Genomic DNA, 16,194 nt, shown 5'->3' with positions numbered 1-16,194 from the left:
TCAAAACAAAGCGCAGGCATATCAGCCCTGAAACAGGAACTCTGCCCCTCCTGTCAGTAAGTTTAAAAATGCCAACCTCGCCATACCCCACAAAACCCAAAGAAAAACACCAATCCAAAACTCCAGCCATAAAAGTAACCCACCACTTTGTGTAGAAAAAAAAAGGAACTGCTCCAATTGTTGAAATAAAGGTGTTTGCTGTGACAGAGGAGCCTCTAAAAGCTGAGAAAACTCATTTCCTGTGTTGTATTAGACCACAGGCCATACTATCCAAACAGCTCTCCTCAAGAGGTCACTAAATTGATCAGAAGAGAGATTCAAAGCCTTCCTTGGAAAAAGCTCTTGTCCTTTATTGGCTAACGTAGTGGAAGAATTCAGGGGAGCAGCGTTAGCAGGCTCTGGGGAAAAATATCGACGTGCAGAAGGTGATGCCTCACTCCAGTTAGTCATTCCTTCTCTCTGTGTTTAGGAAAGCACAGACAGCATTACTGTATCACTAACTCAAAAGTTCTGGAAAATGTGCCTTTGGAGAGGAACACCCAGACCTGGACAAAGAGACCTTCTTTCCATGGCAGGTCTTACTAGAAGATTCACCTTTCCTTCTTTTCAGAACATTTTGTACCTAGTTCTGTTAAAAAGGAAGTCTCATCAAGGATTTTGAAGCTTCATGCTCCATATGCCACTCTTTTCTACACGTGGAAAAACAGGCCTATGTTCTCTCATGGCAGCCACAACCACGACCGTTTGGTGGTTTTTCAGAAGCAAACAAGAAATTGGGAAAGCTCTCTGTTGGAGTCTAGCATTAAACAGTCCAGTATTGACCAGTAACTGAAACAGAAGAGTTCATAAACTGTTCATTAGTTCTTGTATTTTTTATTTCCTGCCAGTCCCTCCAATCAGTCAATTAGAAACAACAGCTCCATGAAACTTGTATACAACTTGTATACTTGTAAACTTGTATACTCTCATTGCAAACAGAAGACTAAACAGAAACCGGCACAAAGCAAGTGGGAAAGGGGACAGAAAAGAGGAGGAAAAGGCTAATCTCACTGTGGGAGTGCTACCTGTACATTACAGTGGTTTCCTAAACCCCCACAGCTTGGCTACACTAAAAATTCAGCCAGGAAGGATCACAGTTGTGCTTGACGGCGCTAAAACAATGGGCATGACTCTCTGCACTTCTGCAGCCTCGAAGGACAAATACCAACTAGAGATCCTTGCAGTGACTGAAACACCAAGACTAAAGCAAAAAGGGTCCACTCTCTTGCTTTGGCTGTAGTAACAGGAGGGCAGCAGCACAACTTTGGAAGTGTAGAACGACAGCTAACATAAGAGCAAGACAATGAAGAAATATGCAGAACAAAAGCTTTCATGCATCCTTTTTAAACAAACCTTCACTAATTTTCATTTTGCTGCTGTACTGTTCCACAATAACTGGCAAGCTTCCCAGTGCTTTATTCCTACCGCACTCAGATCCAGATCCTGCTTTGAAATACATACAGAAATATGTGTATTAAAAAACCAAACAAACCCCCCAAAAAAGCTGACACTTTAGACCAAGACCTGAGTTAGCTGTAAGAATAAAGCTAATTGTGTCTCCAACACGAGGAGCACCCGAGGCTGCAGTGCTTTGACAGTGAGAGAGAGAGAGGACTTGTAAAGAGAGATACAAGGCTTCCACCCTCCCTATGGCTACCCACAGCCCCCGTCAGGGACAGTCAGAGCAAACAAGAAGGGAATGGTTTTGCTTTGTCTTTCATTTACTTTAATTATGCCTAACTATAATATCTAATTAAAATACTTTGTTCCTCCTCCCCTTGAGGTAGAGTCCGTTTAACGGGAGACTGGCCTCTAAATACTGGAGAGCTTGACCGGGCATGGAATCTTCTCTCTGGGGGTGACCTGGACCTAGAACGAAGGTTACGACTCTTGGTTAGAGAGGTGGAGCGGAGGAACTCCTCCTGATTCTTCTGGACAATCTGCTTCTCTGTTACGGACATGTAAACAGTTACCTGGAAAACGAACGCCTGTGCTCCTTTTTAATCCTTTTATACTCTGTCATTTCCTTAGGAAAATCGGCGGTAGACTCATCAGGTTTGGACTTTCTCTTTTCTTTCTTTCTCTTTCTTTCCTTTTGCACTTCCGTGTAACTGCAGTCCGATACGCTATCGAAAGACAAAAATGAAAAACAACGCAACTTCATTGAGCCAAATACTTACTCCTCTTCAAGTCTCCGTTGTTCTCTGTAAAACTCCTCCCTACATAAGGGATGCCAATGGCATCCTGGCTTGTGTCAGAAATAGGGTGGCCAGCAGGACTAGGGAAGTGATTGTCACCCTGTACTCGGCACTGGTGAGGCCGCACCTCGAATGCTGTGTTCGGTGTTGGGCCCCTCACTTCAAGAAAGACATTGAGGGGCTGGAGTGTGTCCAGAGAAGAGCAGCGTCCAGAGAAGAGCAACGAAGCTGGGGAAGGGTCTAGAGCACAAGTCCTGTGAGGAGCAGCTGAGGGAACTGGGGTTGTTTAGCCTGGAGAAAAGGAGGCTGAGGGGAGACCTCATCGCTCTCTACAACGCCCTGAACGGAGGTTGTAGTGAGGTGGGTGTCGGGCTCTTCTCCCAAGTAACAAGTGATAGGACAAGAGGCAATGGCCTCAAGTTGCTCCAGCGGAGGTTTAGATTGGGTCTTAGGAAAAATTTCTTCACCAAAAGGGTGATCAAGCCCTGGAACAGGCTGCCAGGGAAGCGGTTGAGTCACCATCCCTGGAGGTATTTAAAAGACACGTAGACGTGGTGCTTAGGGACATGGTTTAGTAGCGGACTTGGCAGTCTTAGGTTTACGATTGGACTCAATGATCTTAAAGGTCTTTTCCAAGCTAAATGATTCTACGAGTCCGTGAATCTCTGAAGGAGGTGCGTGTGTTGTTGGGATGGTATTTGGATGAGCCATGGGTACCGCTGTTGGTCCCAAGCTGATGACGTGTGTGCAGGAGCTGGGGGATATGCTGGAGGGGGGACAGTGTAGCCAGCAGATGGAGGCTGACCAGGTGCAAACTGAGGAGGGAACTGTGGTGCTGGTACCCCCGGAGGAAGAGGAAGTGCATGGGGTGGTGGAGGAGACAAGGGAGGTGGAGGCACAGGCACAAAGGCTGCCGTTGATGCTGCAGTGTTGGGGCCTGAGGCCTTTGGGTATGTTCACTGCGTGGGCGTCCTCGATTTGAACTTCTAAAGAAACCCCCAAACACGTGTCACTGTTTGTTACGCTCTGCCCTGATGTTCAAGAGGAAAGCGAAGGAAGCGGGAGCACAGTGGCGAGCACTTCTTGTTCCCAACTTCAGCATTTTTCTCCCTGCTTTCTCTTCATTTGAGACTACACTCATTTCTTGACCCTCAGACTTGCCTTCCACATCCTCACCCCCAACAGTTCCCTCAGTCTTCTCTCCTTAGACTCAGCTTTGCGACTCTGGATGGAGGCTGCCCCTGCATAAGAGACGCCCACCTCCCATGTGCCAAGTGCCCACCGCGTCTCTGCCACTCCTTGAGACGCTTCATACTTCACACTGCTGATCTTCGAAGGACTGCACAGATATTAATTAATCTTCTCTCAAACTTCTGGTAACTTCTTCCACATAGGCTGCCTATGTTGTTAGAGTTAATTACCACTTGTATTCTCCACAACTCTCTGGGCATACTTATTTCATTAGAAACCAGCTGTTGTGTGAGTTATGTGTTAAGGCCTCGTTTAACAGGTTACAAGTAGTAATATATTGAATTTCTGTGGCATACTTACAGTTCCCAGCCTGGTCTGCCACCGGCTCAGCGAATTGTTCTGCCTCTCCTTGGATGCCCTTTTGGAGTGGGGAGAGGAAAAAGAAAAATTCCCATTCAGTTTATCTGAAGATAATTTTTTTAAAAGAAATTCTACAGTTATAGTTACTTACAAGTTGTGGATGTTGATTGTCCTTGGGGGCCCAGAAGACTTGCAAATGCCGGTTGTCTTAGCAGAGGAACCTGACAGCCCGTGTGAATAAATGCAAGGAGTTGGAAAATCAGCTCTGCTAAGATACACGAATCACTGCGGATGTTGAAATAAAACTTACCTTGTCTTCCAACACACTGCTCATTGACCCAGGGGAAGATTTATAAATTTCAGCGGCAGTCACCAGAGCAGCAGGAGGGACAACAGTCATGAGCAGTGGTGGAGGTGGCAGCTGCTGCTGCTGTTGCTGCTGGAGCTGCTTGCGCAGCATTTTTGTGTAGCCAGTGCCATTTTTGAAGTTGTTCACAGCCTAGAGGCAGAAAAACATTTACAAAAAGGCAATATGAAACTTCAGTAGATAGACGAACAAAAGCCTCCACAGAGTAAAATGACTTGTGTACTCCTGGAAATGATATCAAGCCTAAAATCAATCAACATACAGCTATATGAACACATCACATTAAACACCAAGATCAAGGACTGGTAACTCAGAGTATCTGTATTTAAAGTGCCTCAGTGTTAACACCGAAATTGAAAGTGAGGCAACCATGTTAAACCAAAGTGTGACCTGAATTTGCCAGATTGTCTCTAAAGAGCTGTAAGCTTCTGGAACAACAAGTAATGTACTTGAAAGGTACATTTAGCCTTATTCAACTTGGCCTTGCTTAAGGAGGTGTAAATTAGCCTTTTCTTCCTTTTCAGCTTTTTACAAATAGTCTTTTCTTACAAACAGTTGACGTAAAAGTCATCACCTTACCTTGCGTAGGGCCTTGTTGGCAATTAAAGAATCCGGAGAAACATCTGTCTGATGGCACGTTGGGCATGTGTGTTCTTCAGATTCCAGTAATGCTGTTCAAATACCTGTGTATGTTTAGAATCATCCAAACAGTTTTTAGCCAAACAGAGGAAATTTTGGGGGTTCTAATCAACTATAAAAACATGAAGATGGGTAATGGCTGAATATGGACTTGAAGTGAAAGCATGAAGCTATACGTGTTCAACAGTGTAAAAAATTTCTAGTATGCAGCAAATAACGAGACAGATTTGATATTGCACTATTGCAGCATTTGAAGATGTAGAGTAGGCTGTGTCTCGATGTTTTGACTAGTCTTCTTTCCACTGTCTAGTACAGTGAGAAGTCACCAACCTCCAGGTTAATGAATAAAACACGTCTCAAAAAACCATGAGTAGGTTTGAGTTCTGAAGGTTTGAACCAGCTCTCCCGTGGAGAAGAATGTGGATTAAATGCCTAACTCTGCCTTTGGTGCAGACCACAGGAAGTCACCAGAGTTGGCTATGCAGTTTTTTAGGAGAGAAAGGGTGTGGACAAACTAAATGCATTCACTATCTAATACTGTCATCACCTGCACAATTATGCGCTCTTCTCCTACTCCCCCCTCTGCATGTAAAGAGGCTTTCACTAGGTACTACGTTTTCTGCTTATTTTTTTTTCTTTCTTCCCTTTCTAGGAGAAGAGTCCTTTCCTGTTCAGGGTATACTTAAGTATGAAATAGAGCTGGTAACAAAGTCATTCCATTATCTCCTCTCTCTGCTTTCAGAAGATCAGCTGTGATGTTTTGAATTAACAAACGTGGGAGTAACACTTAGAGTCATCACAATAACTGTTTCCACAGCAGGGAATAACAACTGCATCAGCCATTAACTCTTTACAAAGCAGACATAACAACTCATCTGGAACAGGGCCATCTGAGGAGGAGGAGGAGGACGGCTCCTCTGCTAAAAAGGGAGGCTTCTCCTTCTTTCCTCTGGCATAAGCTTCCCTGGAGGGGGGTGGGGAAGGAAAAAGGAAAAAGTTAAACGTGGGTAAAGGAAAACTCTTCCAAGCTTTGGATTCTATCAAAGGAAGACAACAGCTGGAGTTCTCCTCCCTCCACATCAGCCTTCTACAACATAGGCTTTTAGTTTAAACTACTTTTCTATAGCCACAACACAATCTTCCTTCTGCAGAACTCTCCCATTCATTGGATCAAATAAGAAATTAGCTCAGACTAGAAAAACAATTGTTTGACAGCTACAAATCAGGTGAGAAGGATCCCACCTCTCCTTTGCCAGAGGGTAAACATAAATTGCAGGCTCAGGATAAAGTTAGTCTCCGAGTAAGGACATTTTCTCAATGGAAGAAGTCGATGTTACAGCTTCTACAAAAGGAGATCCAGGACAGAAAAACAGAGGTGCTACCAAGTGCATTTTAAAGCCGCCACTCTCGTCAGCACACAGGAGTATTTTCTTAGGTTATAGCAACTACTTGATAAAAGTCTGAGGGGGAGGAAATCTCAATCCAACCGTTAGTTGACAAATGTTGCCAGAAGCCTTTGAAACATAAAGCAGAAGCAAAACGAGCTTTCAAAGAGAAGGACTACACTGTAAACATTACTGAAATGTTGTGCAGAAATACAGATTCTTAGCGTACCACCAGATTTATCAATGTCCAGGGCCATGAACAGTAGGACCACCCTATTGTAATATTAGAAAGCATCACAGATTTTATGGTTAAGAGACAATGACAATGTTTCCTGCCCCGTAACTACAGATGCTGGCCAACTTGGTTGCATTGCCCCTCAGATATTCACGCGTGGTTTCTCTTGTTCCCTTTTTGGTCAGTCCATTTAATTCCATACGTACGCACTAATAGTTGGTATGGCATATTTCCCAGTGCTTGTCAGCATGGCACCCTTTGTAGTGGGGTCTTCCACCTCTATCATGAAGCTCCTGGGAATCCCTGTGCTCTTTTTAATTCTGGGAACAGGCTCAACATTTTTATCCTGTTAAGAAAAGAAACGCAGACATAGCTCATCTTAAGACCCACACTTCCAATGACATTGCAATGATTATTTTAAGCAGCAAAAGCCTTCAGGGCTCTCCTTTTACCTAGCGTCAGGCTTGCTCAACTGAAATACTTATTTTCCTAAATGAATATAGCCAGGATGTCCCAAAGGCTTGAGCAGTGTTTTGAACTCCCTCCACATGCTTTGGCTTCACTTCAGGTTCCCTAAGGGTGAAATATCCCTTAGCTCACCACCCAGTCGGACAAGAGACACAAACCCGCTCCTCCTCCAAAGTGCAATTCAGAGTGAGAGCTTCGTTCGGTGCTCTGAATCAGTCACTGGGGAAACTTATATTCACCCTCTCCATACGAAGGTTGAATTCGTACCTCATGCATATGCATTCAGTGACTTATGTCACATGGCATGAATGTTCAGCCAGAGACTGGTGTAGTTACAACAGGCAAATATTCAATAGATGGGGTCAACAGAAACACCCTGGTTTTCTACGGAATACTAAAAACTGTGAACTGTCATCAGAAAGACTTAAAACCAGAAAACTTTCCAGTAATATTGAAATATATAAAAATAAGCATCCAAGTTCACAGAGAAAGATCTATGGACGTATTCAATGTCAATGACCTAGAAAAAAGAAAATGTTACATTTCTAATTCCAGGTTTCCCTTGAATTTTGAAGGGCTTTGCAACACTGCCATATAGCCTCTCTATTTCACCCCAAGAGAAATGAGTCTTAATAGCAGTGTTCATGTATTTGTTACCTAACTGCCAAGGGAAACACATTAAAAACAAGCTAACACCAGAAGTCCCCCACAATCTTACCCCATGTGTTGGGCAGTTCTTTATATAGTGGCCAGGTTTTCCACAGCGAAAGCACGTATATGATGGTGGAGGTGGACCCAAGGGTTTCCTCACGTAACTAAAAGGGGTTTGGGGAAAAAAAGAGAAAGGCATGCATGTGTCGCTCTTGTTAAAACCAACACCTCCACAATTTTTTCCAGAATCTTCATAGAACAGATTTGACATTATCCACACTTACTTGATGGGATCATACTGGTGGCAAGACTGTATCATCACAGCTTTTACTTTCTCTTCCTCGGGAGCATTGGCTTCAGCCAATTGGCAGTCTGTTTCACAGGGAATTGTTTGACACAGGCATTAGAAACGCGTTTAAGCCCACACAGCCAAAGACAACCCCACTCACCCAGTTCTGTGAAGAGCAGCACAGCGCTAGCTGAGGTTGCATGAAAACAGCTGCTTCTATAAAATACAGCTGTCCTGAAGATGTTCTGGGGAGTCCTTACGCCATTACATGCTGTCTATGTGCCTGTTCACCTCCTTGAAAAGAGCCTTCTCGGGCACTCAGAACCTTCGGCTCTGTTTGTACCTCACATAAAGGCTTGTGTCACCAACCCCAATTCTTCAGCATCCAAAGATTGGATCTCTAACTGTAATAACTAGAAATGCAGAAATGACCATGCAAGTGTCCATGTTCCAGAAACACCTCTAATTCGGCTGTTGCAAATGTCCATCACTTACAGCCAATTAAATTCTTCTCTGAAACTTGTGTTAGTTTCCAATGCAACATTAACAAAACGTATGAAAAACGGTAAACAGCTTCTGAAGTGCTGCTTCTTTGTGTCTGGAACATGAGTAATACCACAACATGACGTTGAGGCTGATGAAGTGCTCCCCTTCTACCTTCCCAAACTGGCAACTACTCCTTACAGGACAGTATCAAAATATACAGACATTTTAAAGTGAAAATAAACACTTTAAATTCTTAAAAATCAAATTAATGTTTTGTTCACATTACAAGAGTTATCCAGCTATGCATCACAGTATAAGATTTAAAAATACAAACCAAACACTTTTTTCCTTTAAGCACTTGACGAGACTATAGATATACCTGAATAAGATGGGCCAGAGAAATAGGGACAGAAGAGTCATCAATCTGTTCGCAAAAAATTAAACACACATTCATCTTGAACACATATTCATATTAAACACATATTCATATTCAAACACAAAAGCTAAGTGATACCATGTGAAAATGCAAAAAATACACTCCAAACAATTTTTATGGCAAGAAACTAAAAGCACACAACAAGCTATACAGACAGACATAGCACTAGCTATGGACAGGCAGATGTAGAACAGGGCACCATGTTCAGTTGTGCAAGCCTTCAACCTACGTGATCCAAAACCCATCATACATTATCTGTACAACACAAAGTCAGTCAGGAAATATTCTAGCGTATTCCATATGAAATACAATGCATTACTAGGCACAAATACCAATATTCACAGGAGAACTGTGCAAATCAGGGCATTACTCAGTTTTTACTATGCTGAAGCAAATGCACTATATTTACAACATCGACTATCTTTTACTGGAAAATATCTACTAAGGTAATGTGTGGAAAATTAATACAAGGCTACATTGTTTAGAATTAAAAACAGTGCGTAGAAAAAAGGCTGAGATTGGTTTTTACGTACTGCTTTTGATGTTGCACTCACTGGCTCACTTCGACTTCTAGAAGAAGAAAGAAAGGTGATCAGAACTTAAAAGGCGGCACTTGTACCCAACATAAAGCAGTGAAAAGAGATTCTAAAACCTGAACATCAAAACATTCTGTTCTGATACTCTAGTGAATGTGGACATTTATACGTATACGTAAACTGTTCCCTCTTGGTACATGCAGTGCAACTAAAAAACCCCCCCAAAATCACATTTCTACTTTGTCACAAATTACTCCAAGACTTACAGATACAGAACACAACAGTGCAAGCGAAGTCCTCAGACATTTTTTCTCTGTGAGTAAGTATCAAAAATATGAAGTCTCTACTACAGTATTGTGTTCTTAAATAATCAACCATGAAAGTAGGAAGGTAACTTTAGCCAATCCGTATATCCCTAGCATTACAAGTAGGTACCAGACAGAGTACTTCAGTTTCTAAGAAAGAATAGGGAGGCTCTAGACACTTTGAAGGGCAAGTTTACTGAAATGAAACAAATCAGCCATCTGACAAAGAAATAACAAAAATGTCAGCAGCATCGTCTTTACTACAGTGTTTCTCTGTGGAAGCCCAAGCACTCTGTTCAGATATCTACCATATTTAGCCATGAAAGTGCCAAAATGTGCTCAATGTGTTACATATGCTATATTGACTAAAAATAGGCGCAGAAATCTCACCTGAAAGCAGTTCCTAGGATTTTTTTGGGAAAAAAAGGTCTTAACTGCCCGAATTTGCTTTAAGATAATCTTGAAAACACTACAATATTGTAGGAAATAATTATTACATTTGAAAACTTGCTGAGATTCCACGTACTCATTGAGTTGTGTCTGCATGCTACTCATCACCAATCAGACATGCAACCATTGATGGCATTAACAAACAATTCCTACACCATCCAAAGTGTCCCATGAGCAGAGGCAATTCAAAGGCTGCTGTGGAATTCATGTGAAGTTTACATGCAGAGCCACATAAATTCAGGGCTTTTTGCTTGCAAATGCTTCATGGGTACCAGGACGCTGCTGTACCGTTTGTTCAAGGCACACTGTAACTCATCAGCCTACTTTATTTACTGAGTAGCAACAGCAGAAAGGCATGGCAAAACCACAAGCTAATAATATCTACTAATGGTGGTGGAGAGGCATATCTTGAAGAAGGCTGGAAAACATGACCATTCTAACAACGCTAATGCAGCTGATAGAGATCTGGACTGTATGAATACACAAATGACAGCAATAACCCTGGAGTCAGGATGGCAGTTGAAGATCTGTAATTTTAATCAAAACACCCGATTCTCTGTCCTCCAAACAGCTTAGGAACACAGAATTAAATCCTGGAGCACGCATATCACCTCAGGGTAAAAACCGACCTGGAAAGAGAACTGGTAATATTTGTTAACATGCTAAACTGCTTACTGAGGTTCAAGTTTGGAAAGGATTAACTACTCCTTCATCATACTCGCACAAAAGACAACACGCTTTAGGATAGCGTTCTTCTTCTCTTGCCGGAAACGGACATTGTCTTTAGGAAACTAATAGGAATCATTTAGAGAATGCAACTTCATGTTTGCATGGTTCCCCAGCTGGCAACCCTTTTTCCTCTATAGCTAGTACGCACAAAACCCAGATTTGGGACGTAAGAATACCTGCCATATCCCGCCCCGCCTCCCCCAAATGCAAGAAATAGTCAAGCCCTGAGAATCAGACTCTTCTGAGATGGGAACAAAGTCTCAGGTTACACTACAATGCCTATCTGTCTGGACTATAAAAGCACTAAAAGCAAACACATATGATGAGGAATCTCTCCACGGAGAGGAAACAGGATCTACAGCCTGGGTCTCAGAAAAATCAGCCCCAAGAACAAACCCAACAGACTCCTCTTATTTAACAGTTACCATTGTTGGAGTTTGAACCCCATGTCCCAGCAGGCCTAAAAAGGTAAGTCTCCTTTGGGACAGATACAGTAACATCTACCCCATGACAACAAAAACTAACAGCAGCTTTAACGAGAAAGATACAGTCTGAATGCCTCTGTAAACTAATAGCCATCCAAAAAGTTCACACACTGGAACCCCTAGCAGAGAATACCATGCTTTACGGATACTCACATAACATATGTTTTGCTGGTAGCTTTAACTCCTCGAACAGGGATTCTCCTAACAATTACCGATGAGTTCCCAGGAATCGGGGCATTATCATCTGTGTATTCTGAAAACAACACAAACCCAGAAAAAAACATGAGTCAGTTTGTAAGAATGTATATTAATATGTCATTACATAGCACTTCACAGAATCCCTTTCAGATTAAAAAGCAAAATGTTCTAGGTAACATCACGCTTTTATCGTCTCAACACACTAACAGGACATTTCAAGAAATCCTCAGGTCTGAGAATCAAACACAAGCAGCAACATCTTTTGCATTTCTTAAAAATAGTTTGAACGCCAACAGCAAAAGGGGCTCAAAGGTCACTAAAGGAGAGTCTGCTAATGCACGAGGTTCTTTCCTGACCTAGCTTACGTTGCTTTTGCTGCTCTTAGGCTACAAAACCAAGACATCTCTGGAGAAAAACAAACCACAGCAAAGTCTCACCTGCACAAACCACATTCCAAAGTCTGACTAGCTTGCCCTGCAACACCACAGGCACTCAGCTAAAGCATGGAAACTCTGCGCCATTGCTTTCATAGCTGTTCACTAAAAACGATTCACCCATGAAGATTGACAGAACACAGAAGACAGCCTGCCATCTCTGTCTATTTCTTGCAGCTTAATCCATCAACAGCCACACTTCTCAGCTGCTCAGTGCTTTACATTGACATGGAAACACAACTGGCAGGGCTGGACATTGGATCACAGAGATTCTGGAGGTTTTTTGAACTTGCTTTCACAAGTAGGGCAGAATTGGCTCCAACTAAGGTGGTATCTCCCCTCTTAAGCTAATCATCTAGTTTGAATCAGCCCAAGGGACGTGGATTCTTTCGATGCACTTTTTGCAGAGCAGAGAGACTCAAACCAAATGACTTATGAAGACAGCCTTGAAGAGCCTTTCGAAAGCAGCGTGTGCCTGAAGCTATCCATGCTTTGCCTTGGCTTACACCATGTTAGTCTTCTGAAGAGGAGGAAAGCCTTCTGAACTTTATGGAAGGCCCCCCCAAAAAAAAACCTCACAACTCCCTGAGACACTTGGACTGAGTCAGCTTAAAACGCAAAGATGTCTCCATGAGCATGGTTTGTATGTTGTACTCACATGAGCTGGCCGTGACTAAATATTTTAAAGCACTATCAGCAGCCATTCCCTGTCATCTGCCTACAGCTGTACATACTAAAAGCTTTGCAGACGGAATCAGAACGATGGTCTGAAAACCAAAGCTGCTGTATCTCCAGTCAAGCTCTGTCAGGGCGGTTTTGCTCAGTGATCACACTCAAAATAGGAATATTTCACAATTTATGCTCCATTTTTCAGTATATTATTCCTACAGACAGGAACCTCTCTTAGACCAAAACATACCTACCAGAAGACATTATTTCAACCACAAAATGAACAGTTTACTTCTACTTCCAAATGACAGAATGCTTCTTCAGAAAACTGAGAAATCATTTCGCTGAAACAAAATTCCTGATCTTTCCCCCTAGGGAATCAAACAGCAAGCTTCCTCTGGACTTCAGAGCAGTTTCAAACTGTTGGAGAACTTTCTCCGCCAGATCTCAAAGAAATCTGGCAACTTTGGTATTATAAGTTATCCTCCCACATTTCCTTATCGTTTTACCTAGAAGAATTCCAGGAAACCAAAACTTTTGTAAGCACTATACATCGCACATCAACCATGTATTCTTCTACGCCTAGCTCCGCCTCTAAAACACAGACCTGAAGGCAGCTGTCAGAACATCAACTACAGAAGAACAGCTCTGTGAGGCCCCAACACAAGTCACAGCTACCGATCGTGGCCGAATCACATTATCGCTTCCACACCGCTTAATCCCCAGCACCGCTTCCTGTCCTGGTCCCCTCGCGTGCTGGCAGGATGGGCCCCAGACTGACTCACACTACGTGGGCACAAGCCACAAAGAGCAGAGTGCAGCTCCCGCAGGCCAGGGCTGCTGCGGTGCGGTCTGCGACGCCACCAGCCAGTCGGACCCCGAGGCCACGTGCCCGCTGCCCCCACGCACCTTCTTTGGTCTGGGCATTGGTGATCTGCAGGTCGCAGTTGGCCACCTTCAGCTTCTCGCAGCTCATGATCTGGCGCTTGAGGTCACACAGGGAGATGTTGAGGCCGTTGAAGGTGACCGTATCATAGTTCAGCTTCGATGAGAACTTGTAGTGGACGCACGACATGGTTGGGGCCAGGCGGTGCCTGCTCCAGAACAGCGTCTACCGTGGCAGAAGACGCCGCGGCCTCTGCACCAGGTTACGGCCTGAGGCGGCACGGGGAAGGGCCTACCGAGGGGTCAGGGCAAGCAGCACAGGGTGAGGTGGAGTGGGCTGAAGGCACTCAAAGGCAACGGCACTCGGCCTCCGCTCCCTCTACGCACGCAGCGCTCCCAGGTCTGACTGCTTGCTATGGGGGCCCCGGGGCAGCTGGTGCAGCTCCCCCATGTGCTGCCGCTGACCCCTGTGGCTGCTCCCTGTCCCCCTGCCTACAGCTGGGCACAGCAGGTGGTGATGGGGACACTGGTGCCCCAGCAGCCGATAAGGCTGCAGCCTCGGGCCATGGCCCAGGGGGAGCCCCTGTACCCCACAGCTCAGCATTGCATGCAGGGCCTCCCTGTGCTCCACACCCTGCCTAGCAGCACCAAGATCTTAGAGGCCCCTGACAATGACATGGTCATCGAGGACAGCGTCACCGACACCAGCCCCCACCAGCTTGCCCCGAATCTGCCACGCAGCAGAATGAAGACAAAGCCCAAAGGTGAGGTTTGGGGGTTGGCAGACCCCACGGGCTGGCATCCCGTGCCCAGGAAAGCTTGCATCACCCCGCGGTTGGGCTGGTCTTGATTGCTTTTTCAGCAGAGCTGTCCATCACGGAGGCCCCAGAGAAGACCCTGAACCTGCCCGAGCTGGGGCCAGATGCCTTTGCCGAGGCGTTTCCTGAGCTGGCAGGGGACAACCTGCAGTTTCAGGATGAGCAGTCATTCACCATCGACATCACCGACATCCTCGCCTGGCTCGACACCATGGATGGCAAGGACACTGTCCCCGATGTCCCCAAAGTTCCCAATAGCCCCTGCTTGACCCCCCTCCTCAACAAGCTCCCTGACCTCTTCCGAGCACCGGGCAGAGGGCGTCTGCACCAAGGATCGAGCAATGGAGGCGATGCAGGGGGACAGCAAGGACACCGTCCCCGCAGTCCCCGACATCCCCAGCGTCCCCAACAGCACCACCTTCCTCAACCAGCCCCCCGACTTCTCACAGTACAGGGCACAGGGCGACTGCCCCAAGGAACAAGTGGCAGCAGCCATGCTGGGGAACGCCGGCCCCTTCTTGGAGGTGGCGACGTCCCCCTTGCTGGACCCTAAGGAGAAGCAGGGCAGGGTGGCAGCGGTCCTCCCCACTGGGCTGCCAGAGAGTCCTGTACCGACTTTGTGGAGAGTCCCATGGAGAGTCCCTCGAAGGGTTGCCCAGAGGGTCCTCCGGAGAATCCCCTTCAGGGTCCTCTGCTGAGCCCCGCAGCTGCCCCCCAGCGTCATCCACCCCGCATGGCCCAACTGCTGGAGGAGGCCCTGCGGAGGCACCCCCGCGTGGTTTTGACCCACTTGCCACTACTGCCGGCTGTCGTCTCCTGCCAGCTGTTGCCCAGATCAGGCAAGGCGGCTGGCAAGAAGGCCAAGTGCCCCGTGCCGTCTGGCATGCCCAATATGCAAGAGCCCTCCCCGTGGGACAGCAGCCCACCTAAGAAGAGGAAGAAGATGGTGGGGTGCCAGGTGGTAAAACACTCGAAAACCCTGTATGAGGGGAAGCCGGATGGGGACAGTATGGCGGCTGACAGCAGCAGGCAGCAAGCGCGCAGCAGCAAGCGGAGGGCATCTCATGGCAACAATGGCCCACCAAGCAAGCAGGAACCCTGAGGGATGCCAGGGGACAAAGGGCCCCACGCCCCCGCAACCGACGCTGATAGGTGTGGAGCACGGATCCCCGCGACATGCGACCTGCACCTACGCACGCCAGCCCCAATCCTCTCCCTTATCTCCGCTTCTTTCGTAATTCATTAAAGGTTTGATGTTTGTTTCACAGCACCTCTGCCTGCGGTCATTCGTGCAGCGGGAGGCGAGGGGGTTAACGCAGCCCCTGTCGCATTTGTAGATCTGACCCTCCACCTCTTCACCCCAGTATATGAGGAACCCCCCATGATTCCGGATGGAGACCTTTCATCAGAACCTTAATTCCTGCATTCGGGGTAAACGAACTAGAAAGAGCCCTTAAAAATCTATCTGCTGCCATGGATGCCACAGACAATCGCACAATAGATGCACTTTAGCCTTGCAACAGGAAAATTCTTCTTTAGCTTTGATAGTAGGACAAAATCGTCTGGTACTTGATATGCTTACCCTGCAACAAGGAGGCGCCTGTGCACTGATTCATACCACCTGCTGCACCGATGGTAACAAATCTCGACAAATCCAACATGACGTCCGTGACATTTCCAAACATTTACAAATGTTACATCAAATCACAATATATCCTCGGGGATTTTCACTTGCTGACTGGTTTAGTTGGATACCATCCATAAATTTGCAAAAAAATATTAACAAAAAGTCTTATTATTGTAATATTATGTATCCTATTAACAAGTTTTGTTTGGATTGTGATTCAGCTTTGCTTTGCCATAGAACCAAATGATCAAACACACCCAGAGCAATTAATCTCGCATTGCCCCCCTGCTTGGGAAAGTCCTCCTCCTCCTCCT

At 45.5% G+C, this 16,194-nt stretch overlaps 1 protein-coding gene across 1 annotated transcript; it reads right to left on the bottom strand.

Annotated features, from left to right (window-relative positions):
* Positions 1-8,675: 8,675 nt before the first annotated feature.
* Positions 8,676-13,625, bottom strand: LOC142403967 (E3 ubiquitin-protein ligase RBBP6-like). The gene is made up of 4 exons (XM_075490266.1): positions 13,460-13,625; positions 11,403-11,502; positions 9,278-9,314; positions 8,676-8,732 (listed from the first exon to the last, which is right to left on the bottom strand). Exons 1-4 carry the CDS (start codon positions 13,623-13,625, stop codon positions 8,676-8,678), a joined length of 360 nt encoding a protein of 119 aa, XP_075346381.1.
* Between the last annotated feature and the right edge of the window lie 2,569 nt (positions 13,626-16,194).

This window comes from Mycteria americana, unplaced genomic scaffold, assembly GCF_035582795.1.
Source record: "Mycteria americana isolate JAX WOST 10 ecotype Jacksonville Zoo and Gardens unplaced genomic scaffold, USCA_MyAme_1.0 Scaffold_49, whole genome shotgun sequence".
Classification (NCBI taxonomy): domain Eukaryota; kingdom Metazoa; phylum Chordata; class Aves; order Ciconiiformes; family Ciconiidae; genus Mycteria; species Mycteria americana.
The sequence above is the reverse complement of the archived record's forward strand: the minus strand, read 5'-3'. Positions and strand labels throughout refer to the sequence as shown.